This window comes from Vicugna pacos, chromosome 13, assembly GCF_048564905.1.
Source record: "Vicugna pacos chromosome 13, VicPac4, whole genome shotgun sequence".
Classification (NCBI taxonomy): domain Eukaryota; kingdom Metazoa; phylum Chordata; class Mammalia; order Artiodactyla; family Camelidae; genus Vicugna; species Vicugna pacos.
In genome coordinates this window covers 29,948,077-29,962,819 of record NC_132999.1, presented here as the reverse complement: position 1 = coordinate 29,962,819, position 14,743 = coordinate 29,948,077, and the positions used below count along the sequence as shown (strand labels likewise).

Here is a 14,743-nt window from a genome sequence, read left to right as displayed (position 1 = left end):
AGGACCCTCTGGCCTGGGACAGACCAGAGGATAGTCATGGACCATCCAGATGCACTAATTGCTAAATGTTTTCTGACAGCCTCAGAAAACAGCACCACAAGCCTGGCTGAGTGATGAGGGGGGTGTCACATAGCCTTGGATGTTTGCATTGTACCTAAGGAGAAAAGAGGCTTTCATAGTGAAAGGATTCCTGCCAAAATCCTGTTTGCCACTTGCAGCTCTTATAGAAAATGGGCATAAAATCACAGAGCATTAGTGCCAAGAGGGCCAGCAGAAACCATCTGGTGTAAGTTCCTGAAGCCCAGAGATGGGGAGTGACTTCACTAAGGCTGCAGAGCTTGTTAGCTTTATCTCAGTCCATTGGTAAACCCCTGGAAGAGATGCTCTAGGCTCTGAAGGGAGCTGGGAATCCTAATCACACCCCTCAGACACTTGCTGACTTACCTTGCATTTCTATTGCATGATTTACATCAAGCAAAGGAAACCCTGTTAATCAGATCTCCCTTCAAGAGACTTCCTACTTGGGTATTGCTGTTTGGCTACTTCAAAATGACAGAAGAGAAGAAAGCAAAAGCATATGTCACACAACTCAGTCCATTCAGTGATATTCTCTCGAGATGTGGGTGTCACCGAGTTGGCAGTGAAATAAGAACAGATGTGGAGGACTAGTGGCAGTGGGGTTAGGTGTTTTGTGTTGTTTCTGAGTACCTGGGAAGCCGGATCCTGTGTGGACCAGTGACCTAATCATAGGAACCTTTGCCTGCACTGTCATCAGGGCTCATGAACTGCTTTTTACCCTGCAAAATTCCTCTTCCTCATCCATTCAGGTATAAGAAGTAAAAATAGTGAAGAGAGTAGGCTTTGTTTCAGATTATATAAAGTCTTGATCAGAAAGTCCATAGAAACGGGATTTTCTGAAGACTCAGTGTTTAAAAATTTGAAGCAGTGAGAAAACTGAGAACCAAAGAGGAAAGAATATATTTTGGTTGCAGGTGATAAGAACCTAACTTCAAAGAGCAAAACTAAGTGGAGGTTTTATTAGAAACATATAGTGAGCTGTCTAACAGAATCAAAGAAAAAGGTGACCAGCCAAACCTCAAGAAGCCAGAATCAAGGCCAGGAAAGCCACAGGACCCATTATGTCATCTTATGTCTGTGCTTCTCTCTGCATGATGAGCTTGTTCTGTCTTACAACAGACTGGCATTCTCTACCTGGGTTGAGGTTAGGCCATCAGTTTTACAGCACACATCCTCATGTATTTGCCAGTCAAAAGGAAAGAAAATCGCTACAGTTACAAAAAAAAGAAAATCCTGGGGGAGCGTATAGCTCAGGGAAAGAGTGCATGCTTAGCATGTGCGAGGTCCTGGGTTCAATCCCCAGTACTGCCATTAAAAATAAATAAACATCCACCCAACTTAAAAAAATCATTAAAAATAAATAAACCTAATAACCAACCCCCCTAAAATTAAAAAAAAGAAAAAGAAAAAAAATCTGTCAGAAAAAAAAATCAGTGTCCTAGGAAGGATTTGGATCGGCTCCACTTGATCACATGCTCCCTTTACTGACAGTCCTCACTAGAATCACCTGGTTTAGATGAAGAATTAGTAGTACTACAAAAGAAGAGGTTGCTATTTCCAGAAGATATGAGGGGAGCTGGCCATTAAAAGTAATGATTTACCAGAGGTCCCACAGCAAGTGAGGGACAGATTCAGGGCTAGAAACAGAACTGATAAAATAATAATTATGAATAATAATGGAAGTCTCTAGATTCTTTTCATGTGTGGTATTGAAGTAAACTTCAGTGCTACTGAGCTGCTCAATCATTTATACATTTAAAAGATTGCTGTTGTGTGGAAGATAGACTGTAGGTGAGCAAGTGTGGAGCAGGAAAACTAGTTATGAGCCCTGTGGTACCTCATAGGTAGGGGAGAAACAATGGTGGCCTGGACCAAGGTCATGGCAATAGAAATGGAGAAAAGTTGGCAGACTTGAGATAGATTTTAGAAGTAGAGTCATAGGACTTGTTGTTGGATTAGGTGTGAACACGAAGAGAAAGAAAAGCAGAGAATTAAGAATGATACTGAGATTTCTGTGAAGACTGGAGTTAAAGTTGTAGAAGAATCAAGAGTTCCAATGCGGCTGTGTTAAGTTTGAGACATGGAGATGTCTAGTAGGCACTTGTATATACATGTTATTACCAAAGATATGGCATCTAAAGCATATGGACTAGACGAGGTCTTGAAGGAAGGAAGTATAGCTAGAGCAGAGGACCCAAATGTCCTTTTAGCCATCTCTTCTGCATATACTGAATCCAGCCAGGAACTTCAAAGGGGAATCCCAACCATTATTACAGTGAATCCTATGGAATAAGAAGCCAAACTCATCCCTCAGAGGGTAGCTAAGAAGTAATCAGGTAAGCTATTAAGCAAGCATCAAAACTCCATGAGCTATGTCTTGATTAGACCCTTTGGACAACTAGACAAATGATGAGACTGCCCTGCTGTAAGCCATTGTGACACTTCTCTTTGAGATTATCTTCAGAATCAGGCTTTAGGACCCAGGGAAATCTACTAGACTTGGTTTCAGATACTTAGGGTTGCTTCCTTTGGTGGACTGAAACATGGCCACAGTATTTTACAGCTCCTCCTATCAGGAGATGGCATCTATTTCTCTACTCTTTATAGTAGGTGTGGCCATTTGACTTGGGTTAGTCATTTAGATATTAGCAAACGTGATACAAACAGAAGCTTGGAAAGTGCTTCTGCATTGGAAAACTTCAACCACCAGGTGAGCAAGTCTGGGCAGCCTTCTGGAGAATAAGAGTATGGAGAGAGACTTCACCCACCATAGACACATCAGCTGGGACCCCAGACGTGTGAATGAAGCCATTCTAGACCATCTAGCTTTGGCCAGAGAAACTACCCAACCAATGTCTAGAATCATGAATAATAATGAGTGTTTGTGGCTTTAAATCACTACATTTTAGAATGGCTTGTTGTGTCCCTCAGAGGACAAGTAACTCTGAACCAGGAATCTGAAGATGTTTCACAGGTACAGACACCCTTTCTCTAACCTTTACTCTTTTTGGAGGATTTGTGTTTAATCAGCCATCAGCAGTCTGAACTACAAGATGAAAGCTTCACTGAGAAATGTAAAGCAATGGTCAATGGGTACTGGAGGTATTCGGGGGCAGTGGAGTCTCCCTCGGGCCCCTGAAACAGCTCCACAAAGGTGATTCAGGTTTCCCAGTTTTGTGTTCTCATAGAATGATGTATCGTTCCTTCAGAGCACTTTGTAATTGTATTGGGTGATTATTTTACAATGTCTAGACTAAACTGCAAGCTATTAGACTATAAGCTTCATGAAGGCAAGGATCGTATCTAATTTGCCATCGATTGTATCTGGGCACATATTAGACACTAATTTGTTGAATGAATAAATTTGAATTTTGCCAACTTCATGTAAGGGATCCAGGCCTTCAAAAACATCACTTAACAACATTTGTATCCAGTGGGCCTGTTACCGGGAGAAGGGAAATAACAATTACCTCCGTTATACTCCCAAGAATTGGGAGCGGACCAATCCAAGAGAGGAAAAAATGGTGCCATTCCTTTGTTTTTCCTGTTTTTATACGCTGGTTTTGTGATTGATTGACAACTCAGGTTCCCTGCGCTCTGGCACGCCCATCCCCTTTTGGGCAGGTTCATTGGGTCAAGTTATACCAGGTCCCCCTCCCATGCACAGCTGCAGCGCTTTGATTTTAACTGGCTTCTTTTACTGGCCCTCATTCAAAGAAAGTAAAAATTCCTGGAGTCCCTTTTCCTGAATGCAGACACACTGCCATTTTCTGGGTTGTTCTTTCCCCTTCCTCTCCCCCCGCCCAGTGCTCATTTCTATCTAAACTACCTAACAAGGCCTATCTCTTGTAGGCACTCCCAGTCATAGGCTGTTGCTTGATTCTCTAGCTGTATAGGTAATCAGGTGTAGGTATGGGATGGGGAATCTGAAATTAGTGAGATCCCAGGACACTCACTGCTGTAATTTCTTCTAATTATACCAAACAGTTGGTAAACATACTTAAATAAACATTTCTCAAAGGAGGAGGGTATAGCTCAGTGGTAGAGTATTTGCTTAGCAAGCATGAGGTCCTGGGTTCAATCCCCAATATCGCCATTAAAAAAATAAAACCTAATTACCTACCCCCCACACACAAAAAGAAAGTATACAGTGCTGCACTGTATGTCAGTTATATCTCAATAAAACTAGAAGGAAAAAAATGAAAAATTATTTTAAAAATTAACATTCCTCAAGACACTGTTGGAAACTTGATACCTAAGCAAGGAGCTTTGGGGCAGGAGCAGGCAGTGTAAAGTGGGAAGGTCAGGTCTGGGGGATGTTCATTTCATTCTGTGGCCCTTACAAGGCTGCAGTCACAAAACAATTTTAAAACCAATGTCCCAAATGAAGCTATTTAATTAATTCTGACAATCCTTGGAAGTCTGTCACTATCAACACCCCAAACACACAATCTGAAGAAGAATATTGAAAGAGCAGGAGTCAGACAGGAGAGTTCAACTGATACAGTGAGCGACTTAGGCATGTTAACTTTTTCAAGGCTATGTTTCCTTGACTGCCAAGTTGGGATAATAATATTTCCGAAACACACCTCCATTAGACTGTAGGTACCTGTAGGCAGGGATTATTTGCTCTCACATATATTTACTCAGTGTTCAATAGTGCCAGAACCATATTAGATACAGAATAGGTGAATTGCTTCCTAGAGGTGATCCAGAACCTAGTCCTGGTTCCATCACTAATCTACTCTCAGAATGACCTTAGGAAATTTCTTCCCTCTCCCTGGAATTCAACCTTCCTTTTGGAAAAAATTTTCTCTAAGTTCCCTTCCAGATCTAATATGTAATGAATCTGTGACCATTCAGTACACTCTACCCCATTGCTGCTCCTAGTAGTTAATGATGCTACAGAAGGAGGAGATAGTAATGTCAGGAATCACTTTGTATTTACACACATGCATTTAAAACAGATTCTGTAAATAGCCACAATACTGTGTTGCACTTTTGGCCTACTTTTGCCTTTTTAGAGGTCAAGAGGTTTTTTTTCTAAATTGTCTTTTATTTGGATTGTTAAGCAGGATGAAAACTGGGACGAGTTGCCACTAACACATATTATGCAGCTTGAACCTTGGTGGCTAATTGCACTATTACCATGATTGATGAACATTCACGGCAATCAGCTGGAAGCTGCTGCCTTCCACTCAGCAGAAATGAGGTCGCAGAGCAGGACTGGGGAATTGCCATCTAACAAGCAAGCCTGCTTGTTGCCCACTATTACATTTAACTCTTGATTCCATCTGTTGTGAAGATGCTTATTCCCTTGAAATGGCTCTTAAGTTTTAAAGAATTTTTAAGTAAAAATTTCAATCTTTGCCTGAATACTCGGTAGTGGAGAAAAGATTATTGGATATATGTACTAAAATATCCAGAGGTCATAAGGGGCTTGGTCTGAAATCCTAGTACTGAGATAGATGGGTGTTACTGCTGAGAAAAATAGTAATTATCCCTGACATATATGGAACATTACAGTGTAAAAAGCACACCTGGAACCACTGCCTGGGAAGGGACCACATTCTTCCATGGTCAGAAAACTTAATTAAGTTATACCCCCATGATGCCCCATTGCTGACGCAGGGACGTTGCTCCTTCAAGCACCGCTTGTGAGCTTTGATAAGAATTGCCTGACAGAGGCAGGTACAGGGAAAGCCAGCACTTGGGCCCGAGAAATACTGGGAAATTTTTGCTCAGGCCCGTGGCACCTGGTTGCCTCAGAAACTCCTTCCCAGAAGCATTAGACACCCATCACCTCAGATTAGTCTGAATAGTTGATAAATTAACAGATTGGAGACTTAAAGTCTTTTCTCCAGTGGATGTGGAAGCTGATGGTCTGGGATTGAATGCTATAGTGACTCTAACACTCACTAGTTGTGTGATCTTGGCCAAGTCTCTTAACCTTTTTGGATCAGTTTATCCATAAGAGATGTGGTACAGAATGTAGTGAAGAGCACAGACCCTGGAGCCTACTGACTGGGTTTGAACTCCAGCTCTACCATCCACTCATTAGGTGATCTTAGGCAAACTAGAGAACCTCTTTGTTCCTTCCTTTCCATGTCTTTAAATGAGGATGATTATAGTGCCTCCCTCACAAAGATGTTGGAAAGATAAATGAGTTAATACGTGTTAAGTGCTGGTAACAATGCCTGGTACTGAGTAAGCATGATGTCTGTGTTCGCTACGATGGTATTGGGGTGATAATCCTCTTCTTGAGTTTATTTTGCAGATCAACTGAAATGATGAGGGTGAAAAAAAGTCTCAGTTATTAGTGCCAGAAGGGACCTAAAAGATTATCCAAATAGCCTCCCTCCTGCACCTCACCTGCTCCGCTCATTTTGTAAGGAAAATCAAGACTCAGTCATGGGGAGTAACTGGTCCATAGACACAACTGACTTAAGGGCAGAGTCTGAGTCTCCTGATTCCAAGCCCAAAGCTCCGTCCTCCGCACTGCACCATAGAAGGCAACATCTCCATAGAGCTGACTCTGAAGGGTCCCTTTATGTAGTCGTTGGACCTGTTGATTGTTGACGCACTTTCCTAGGACAGTGAGCTGCATTGAAATGGAGAGAAAACCTGGGACTCTCCTTCCTTCCCCACTGACTTTTGAAGTAGCATGTTAGTGCAGGGGGAAGCTGGGGATTTGAGCCAGGGCTGGGAGGAAAGAGTTCCAGGAATCACTGCTAGCTCCATGTCATTATTTCAGTTAAAAACCAAACATGTGCCTGTATCCAAACAAGCTAGAATCATGAGCTAATGCATTCAGCTTGTTTCTTGTATCAAAGGGTCTTTTTGTCTTTTGCCTTCTTTGGGTGTTTAGTTTAGTGCCTTCCACCAGAAGTGGTTTCACATTTGCTTTGGTAGAAACTAAGGTAGAAACTTTCTACTAAGTTAGGCTTGGGACCTCTGAGTTCACATTTCCCAATTTTTTCAGGGTCATGCCCCCTTAGATTTATTCTGCTTTGAATTGTATTTCCCAGTTGGATTACTTAGGAGTGAGTGAAAGATGGGTTCATGAAAGAGAAGACCCTATGAAGAATGGCAGGTGGGATTAGAAATCTATTTGACTTAGAGAAAGGGCAGATTCCAGGGGTCATGATCTCTGTTCTCAAACCATCTAAGGTGTCACAGGGCAGAAGGGCAGAGACTGTGAAGTCTCTGACAGCAAAGCTGGCACAAGTGGGGTGGGAAAAGGAAGAAGAATTTCCAGGAGGCAGATTTCAGCTTAAAGAAAGGAAAATTTTCTGATTTTGAGAGCTGCCCAAAGATGTATGTGGAAAATGAGCTCCCATCCCTGCCTAGAAGGTAAGCTTTAGAAGAAAGAGATTTGGCTGTGAGGCTTGACAGCCACTTGTCAGAAATATGAAGATTGGAATTGACTAGTGAGACGTGGTAAAATTTGGGACCCCACCAATTGTAAATTTTTCAGATTCCTGGAGTCTAAGAACCGATGACCTATGGCATGGAGTTCCCACAGTTAAGAACCAGCTGGAAAGCAGCAAAATCAGAAATTTGTGACCTGTTTCTTTATCGTGCCTGTGTTTTTCTCCTTTTTTCTCTTTGTCTTCCTTGAGCTCACTCGCTCTTTTATACAACAGGAATCTTTGATATTTTTCAGGGGATAATCTTTTTATTTTAAATGTGTTTCTGACTCAGCCTTTGCTCCTTCAGCATCATTTAGACTCTGAGCTCTCTGGAGATTAGCTCTGGCCTGTCACCACAGCAACTGCCCCAGGCAATGTGGGCATCCGTGGTAACAGGCGAGGGCTTCGAGAGACAAGGCTTGACTAGTGGTGAGATGAAGGCCCCTAGGGAGCCTGACAGGAAACAAGCACGTTGGTATCGAGAGGTCTTCTTTAAGTGAATTAGCAATATGGGTGGGTCTCATTTTAAACAGTTGGCCGGGCCCTGAAAAGTGTGTGTGCGGGTGTCAAATTTTGGTCAATGGAGGAAATTTTATTTTAAAGGCAGAAAAGAGACTCGCCTTTCTATGTGCCAGTAGTGAATCCCTTTGGTAGAGTGGAGACTCCTTTTGTAAAACGAATCTCCACTCACGTTGTGACCTGGCTGTTAGTCTAGTGCTGAGTGTCTGTAAGTGGGGCCGTCTGCAGAGAACCCCGGGGCCGTGCTTCCACCTCCGCTGCAGGCAAATAGCAGCAGCAACTCGGCTGCGGGTGGGCAGAGTAACAGGGAAGCAGGGTGGGTGTGGGGCCGCAGTGAAGGGAGGTCAGGGAGGTGGGCCTTGCTTAGCACGAGCAGTTCTGCTGCAGCAGCGGCGGGGTGTCGGAGAGGCGGGTGTTCTTGGAGGTGCCCAGCACAGAGGGGTCCGTGTCCAGCGTATCCGACATCTTGTCACAAATGGCATCCACCAGGCGCTCGAAGGCCTGCCTAACACTGATGTTCTCCTTGGCGCTGGCTTCAAAGAAGTCAAACCCTGAGGGTAGAAGAGAGATTCCAGTAAAGATTTTTCCCTTCCCTTCAACGCCCCCTGGCCAGAATATTCTGGATTAATATAGCCAGTGCTCCGGAGTGAAGCAAGGAGGCCCAATTCCAAAGGATTCTGCTGCAAGGAGACAGTACAGGGCAGGGATTACCAGCACTGTTTTTTTGCTTTGTTTTGGTTTTTAAGTCAGATAGATTCTGGCTCTATCATTGACTAGTGTTATAAGCCCCGGCAAGCCACCTATTTTCTTTATGAATCAATTCCCTGGTTTATAAATTGGGATAATTTTACCTATCTCATAGAATTATTTTAAGGATTAAATACGATAATGCACTGTAAAGTGTACAGCCCTGTGCCTGACCCAGGGCTGGGCAGTGGGGCGGTAATTAGGTGTTCTGAAAGAGTGAATACTTCACTATGTGTACACAGCACTTCACAGTTTCTAGAGCATGGATCACACCCATTATCTCTTCTGATCCTCATGTCACCCCCAGGGGAAGGAGGGTCCAGGCAGACCTGCTCCAGCTCCATTTCACTAATCCTGACACTGTGGCTCAGAGAAATAAACTGACTTGCTGTCACCGGTATGAGAAGACCAAGCTTTGACCTTTTTGACCAGGGCTTTCCCTCCTTTTTCCCCTACCTCCCACTCTCCCCAGACTGTCCAGCTCTAGTCTGGGCTCTGGAAGGCACCCCAAGATCCCTGCTGAATAAACAAAGCTTCATTTGCTCTTTCCACCCACAGACACACTGGCTCATCTCCACTCAGTGGGGTTCCTCCTCCCTGAATTTCCAAGAATTACCCTGGATCTCTCCCTCCCCACACAAACCCAACAACTGGCCTGGGAAAAACGGTGTCTGAAGCGTGAGACATTCTTACGTGTTTTGCACCTTGAGATCCTTAAAGATCCTTTCTGTGACAATGAACAGAAATTGGCTGTCCCAGGAGACAAGAAAGACCCTCCTGATTCAGACAAAGCAGCTGCTTCCCAACTGAGGAGTCCTGGCCGGGTTGGTGGCAGCCCTTAGAAGCATAAGCCGACTTCTCCATCACGTCCTTGCCCCAGCCTACTGCCTCCTCTTTTGTCTGTCCACCTTCCTTCTGAGTCCAACTTTAATTCTCCTCTAAAGTGTCTCTCTTCCCTTTATTTCACTTTAGCTCCTTCTTTTTCCTGTATGTTCCTCATACTTCTTGGGCTCCCTATTTATTGAGCACCTACTATAAGCCAGATGCTATGCTAGGAGCTTTACAAATATTGTCTTACTTAACCCTCACAACAGCTTGTGGGGTAAATATAATCCTCTCCAATTTATGAATGAGAAAAATGAAGGTTCCAAGAGATTACACAACTCATACCAGGTCACGTGGCTGTGGAAACTGCATTTAGATCTGGGTTTGGCTGGCTCCCACGTCCATGGGATACAGCCCTGCCTACCATTTCTTCCTCTTTCTCCCTTTCACTTTCCTCACCCCCCTCCCCGCCGCCGCCATTATATCTTTTTTCTTCCTTTGCAAGTCTCTTTGGCCTCCTTTGCTTTTATCTGACTACCCCAGTGTCTGAATCTAGGCAAGTCATTCACCTTTCTGAATCACTTAACTTCTCTGAGTCGCAGACTCCTTGTTTGTCAAATAGGAGTAATAACAGCGTCTTTCTGCTGAGAACGGTTGGGAGGATTCAGCGAGGCGATGGGTACATTTCTATAAGAAAGTTGCCTGTTATAATGATAGTTTCTTCCTGCTCTTTTTGTTTCATCTGCTCCTCTCACCTCCTCTTCATCCCCTTCTCCCTCTTTTATCATCTTCTCCCACAAAGAAGGGGTCTCTTTCCTCTACTCCCCTTCTCCCTATTACCCCACTGTCCACAGAGAGGGCTAAAGCCCCCAGGTACAAACAGGGCTCCTCTTCCCCAGCCCTCCCGGCTTGGAGGCACTCACAATTGCTGCCAGCCAACCTCTGGTTGACAGCCCATCCCGTGGCCCATTTCTCCATCTGAGAAAGGCAAAGTGCAGAAGTGTCTGCTATTGAGGACATGTGAAGGAGGCGGCTGCTGGCTCATTATCCTTAGGCCATAGAAGCCCATTTGGCTTTAGAGACCCTCCAGCATGTAGCTTTTCTTTAATGAATATCATAAAAATGGACTCTCTGGCCTTTGACTGTCTTATTACAAGTGAGAGTGTTTGGGGAAGTGGGCGGACTATGTTGCTTGCCTGGGAAAGGGGCAAACAGGTAAAGAAGTAAATAGGCATAAACCATCAGTTTGGATGAAGATGGGGACACAGGCTAAGGCCAGGGGCACAAATCCCTTCTGAGGAATTGGCACTGAGTGGAGGACATGGACTGTGGCACAAGTGGGCGGTGGGAAGAGGCACAGGAGTCAGACAGCCTAGGTTTGAATGCAGTCTGTCAGCTACTAGCTGTGGGACATCAGGCAAATTGGCTGATCTCTCCTAGCCTCTGTTTCCTCATCTGCAGAATGGGATGACTATTACCTACCTCATAGTATGGTAATAAGAATTAAATGCACAAAAGCATGTGAAGTGATTGACATAAGGAATATGTGGCAAACCGTTTCCCTTATGTTCCCAACCCACCTGAGTCCTAGCTTCCTTGCCCCACCAATGTTCCCCAGGGCCTTTGGGGAAAGCCTCTTTTTCTTCATCATTCAGGGTCAATCAGTAAGCCAGGTCTTTAATGAACACTGACTTTGTGCCAGGTCTTGCACTGAGTGCCAGGGACAAGGGAAGATCAAATCTAATTGTGGAGAAAAGACACAGTAATCAGAGTGCCAGTCTCACACATGTGCATAGTCCTTAACAGTTCACAAATACAATTTTAATACAATTTTAACTTTATGAGGTGGGGATGGAGTGGGGTGAGGCAAGGGTTATCATTTGTAATTTACAGACAGGGAAACCGAGGCTTAGGGATGGGGCATAAGCCAGGGCTCTGTCCCATTATGCCTCCTTGTCTCGCTCTCAGTTGGAACAGTGACAGAACACACTATAACCCAGGTAGAGCAAACCAGGGGCTGTGCAATAATGCAATGGAGGGAGAGAATGGCAAGGAGACAGGAGTAGAGGATTCCAAAAGTTAGTGGAGATGGGCGACTTTAAGGCCAGAACTGAGCAAAACACCTCATCTAACTAAATTCTCATTCTTCAGGACTCAGCTTAGATACAGCTTCTTCATCCTCCTCCATGCCTCCCTCTGCCATAGCATGTGTTACCCTGAATGGTGGAAGTCCATCTGACAAGGAGCTCCCCAGGCAGGGACCATGTCATTCTTCTGAGCTCCAGCATCAGCCAGAGGAGTAGGTGCCTGGTGTTAACTGAATGAATAGATAAATAAAGGAGGTGGGAATGAACATGGAGGGTGTCGTTGAGGGGCTGTGGACATTGGGGGTCATGAGAGCTCAGCTCAACAAGCATAATAAACCCCATGCGGGGCACACACAGTTCTTACCCTTGAGGAACTCCTAGTCTACTGTGGGAGATAGACACATTGACAATATTAGAGTGATAAATGCTGGAAGGGTGGGGAGTGAGGGGATCATCATAGCAAATAGAAGGTGCCTGAGCCTGGGGGCCAGGGAAGCTGATTCCTAAGCAGATATTAGCTAGAGAAAGACATGTGGCTGTGAGAGTTTGTGTGAGCATGTGCATGTGTAGCACACCAGGCAGGGGAACAGCATGAACACATATAAGGAGGTGAAAAACAGCCTTGGTAAATCCCGGAATGACCATAGCAGTTTGTTATCATTAGAGCAGAAAGCTCAGAGTGGTGAGAGGAGAGACAGGAAGTGGCCAAACATGGAGAACTCAGCTCGTATGTCATGCCAGGGAGATGTCGTCATTGTTATCTCAAAGGCACCCAAGGTATGAGAACTCTGACTCAGGTAACCAGCTCGTGGCCCTAGCCAGCTCAATGGCCTCTCTTACTAGCAGAACAAGCCAACATGCACCTCCACCCAATTACTGTCAGACTCCTCGAAGACTCTTCATTAGTAGCCCCAGATGGTAACCTTTCCCTCAGGTTCATTAGTAAGGAATCTCAGAAACTGAGACTCTAGTGTGGTCTGGAAGATGACAACCAATTAATCAGACTGGCCCCAGACTGGCTTCAGATCAATGGGATTTCTGCTCTCTGTAATAGGGCTCAATACTTTGACTGAATCTGAGATGGTTCTCACCTTCCAATGCTCGTGTTTACCTATTCTGTCCAAAGACAGCTGTCACAGCCCCCTACTGTGTCCACACTGCCTGCTTCTGAATTTGATCTCAGAATTCTATTCAGAAACACACAGCTAAGTTCACCTCTCCTCATCCTGACACTGCTAACAAAACATTTCTCCTCTACTTTTACGTTCAAATCCTTTCTCTGTCCTGCTCTGAAACCTCCTCATCTGCATCTAGTGTCATCTTCAACACCAGCCCTTCTGGTCACTGATGATTTTGGCAAGGGATTTGCTGTCTTCCTTTCCACCGAGGCTTGCACTCATTCTCAGAAACTTTGGGTTTCATGTGAACAATCTATCCAACACCCCTGGCTCTTAGTCTCTTACTCATCTCATTTCTAGGAACTGTCTCTTCCATTTGCTTCTTCTATGCACCTGTCCTTATAACTTGAGCTATTTTGACTTGGATTTGTGTCATTGGAACTGAGAGAGGTCTGATTAATGCAACACCCAGCCTCATTGGCTTAACATCCAAGATCCTGCATGGCTCAGCCTGTCTACTTCCCCAGCCTCATCTTCCTGGCTCACACTATGCTCCAGAAATATCAACACCTTTTTATTTGGTGCCTTGCTCATGCTGTTGCTCTCTCCTCCTAATCCTACTCATCTTCATTACTCACTTGTGGAATCACCGATTCCAGAGAGCCTTCCCTTTCTCTTCCCACCCCATCTCCACCACTCAGAATAAACAGTGTAACTCTTCCCGGATGTCCATGGCGCCTTACAGAATTGTTTCAGCCAGATTCCAACAGGAAAATGGGAACTATTCTTCACATTTAAACCAGAGGGAATTGGTAATATAGGTGATAGAAGAAAGAAGAGGCCAAATAGAATAGTGAGGAAACCCAGATATTATCTACAGGAAAAAAAAAAAAAAACTATTACTGGGGCCAAAGGAAGTTAGAACTATGGGAGTAGGCATCAGAGAAGAGGAGTAGCCTCTACTGGAGCAGCCAGTCAAGAGATGGGGGAGACACAGACACGAGTTTTTTCCCTTTCCCCATTTCAATCACTTGCCAATGTCTCTTCTTGGCTAAACCCAGTCAGAAGCCACTGTCACAGGAGCCCAGGAAACACAGTCAGCCAAGGTCAACATCTGGGGGTAGGGATACGTTCAAGGAATTAGTTCTGTTTTTTTATTTTTTATTTTTTTGGTAGGGGGGAGGTAATTAGATTTATTATTCTTAGAGGAGGTACTGGGGATTGAACCCTGGACCTCATGCTTGCTAAGCATGTGCTCTACCACTTGAGCTATTCCTCCCCCCAAGGGATACGTTCAAGACAGAGACAGAGCAGGAGAGGGGTGAAGAACGATAGCAAACAGACTAAGGACTGACACGGCCCTCTACCCAAAAAATACTGAAATTTCTGTCTACTATTTTGTTTCCTTGTTAAATGAGCATCTTGAGGGCAGGGAATTCATTTACCTCTATTTCCAGGATCCATCACGTGTTTAGTGATTGTGGCAGATCATTCAGCACTCTCCCTGTAGAGGATTTTTATAACCCCACCAAACGCCAAGTGGCTTGCAGTGCCTCCTTGTGGGAAGAATATATTTTCCCTCTCCATCAGCAACAGATTTGATCATGCAACTTGCTTTGGCCAATTGATGTGGGCATTCCAAGTCCCAAGAGAAGCTTTGAGAGCCCTTTGTGTGGTTTAGGCATCCCAAATTGGATCCCAGAGTAAGAAGACACATGGAACAGGCTTGCAGCTGACTTGTAGCTGGCATGTAATGTGAGTGAAAAATAAACCTTTATTATTTAAGCTCCTGATTTGGGTTATAATCTAAGAAATCTCAATAACACTGTGACTGAGGATGGAAAGTTGAAGAGAAACAGTGGCAAGCTTTTGAGAAAAACTACAGCCTCACCCATGTCCCAGGAACTTTGAGGATGTAGAAGGCCTGCTGCTACTCAAAGCTTTAATAAATGCTAGT

At 44.4% G+C, this 14,743-nt stretch overlaps 1 protein-coding gene across 1 annotated transcript in view; it reads right to left on the bottom strand.

Annotated features, from left to right (window-relative positions):
* Positions 1-4,456: 4,456 nt before the first annotated feature.
* The window catches only part of RAB3B (RAB3B, member RAS oncogene family), a 59,354-nt gene continuing 49,067 nt past the window's right edge, over positions 4,457-14,743 (bottom strand). Inside the window, exon 5 of the mRNA XM_006200480.4 lies at positions 4,457-8,560. Coding sequence (XP_006200542.1) covers positions 8,373-8,560 — 188 coding nt within the window. The 3' untranslated portion in view covers positions 4,457-8,372. The remainder of the gene's footprint in view (positions 8,561-14,743) is intronic.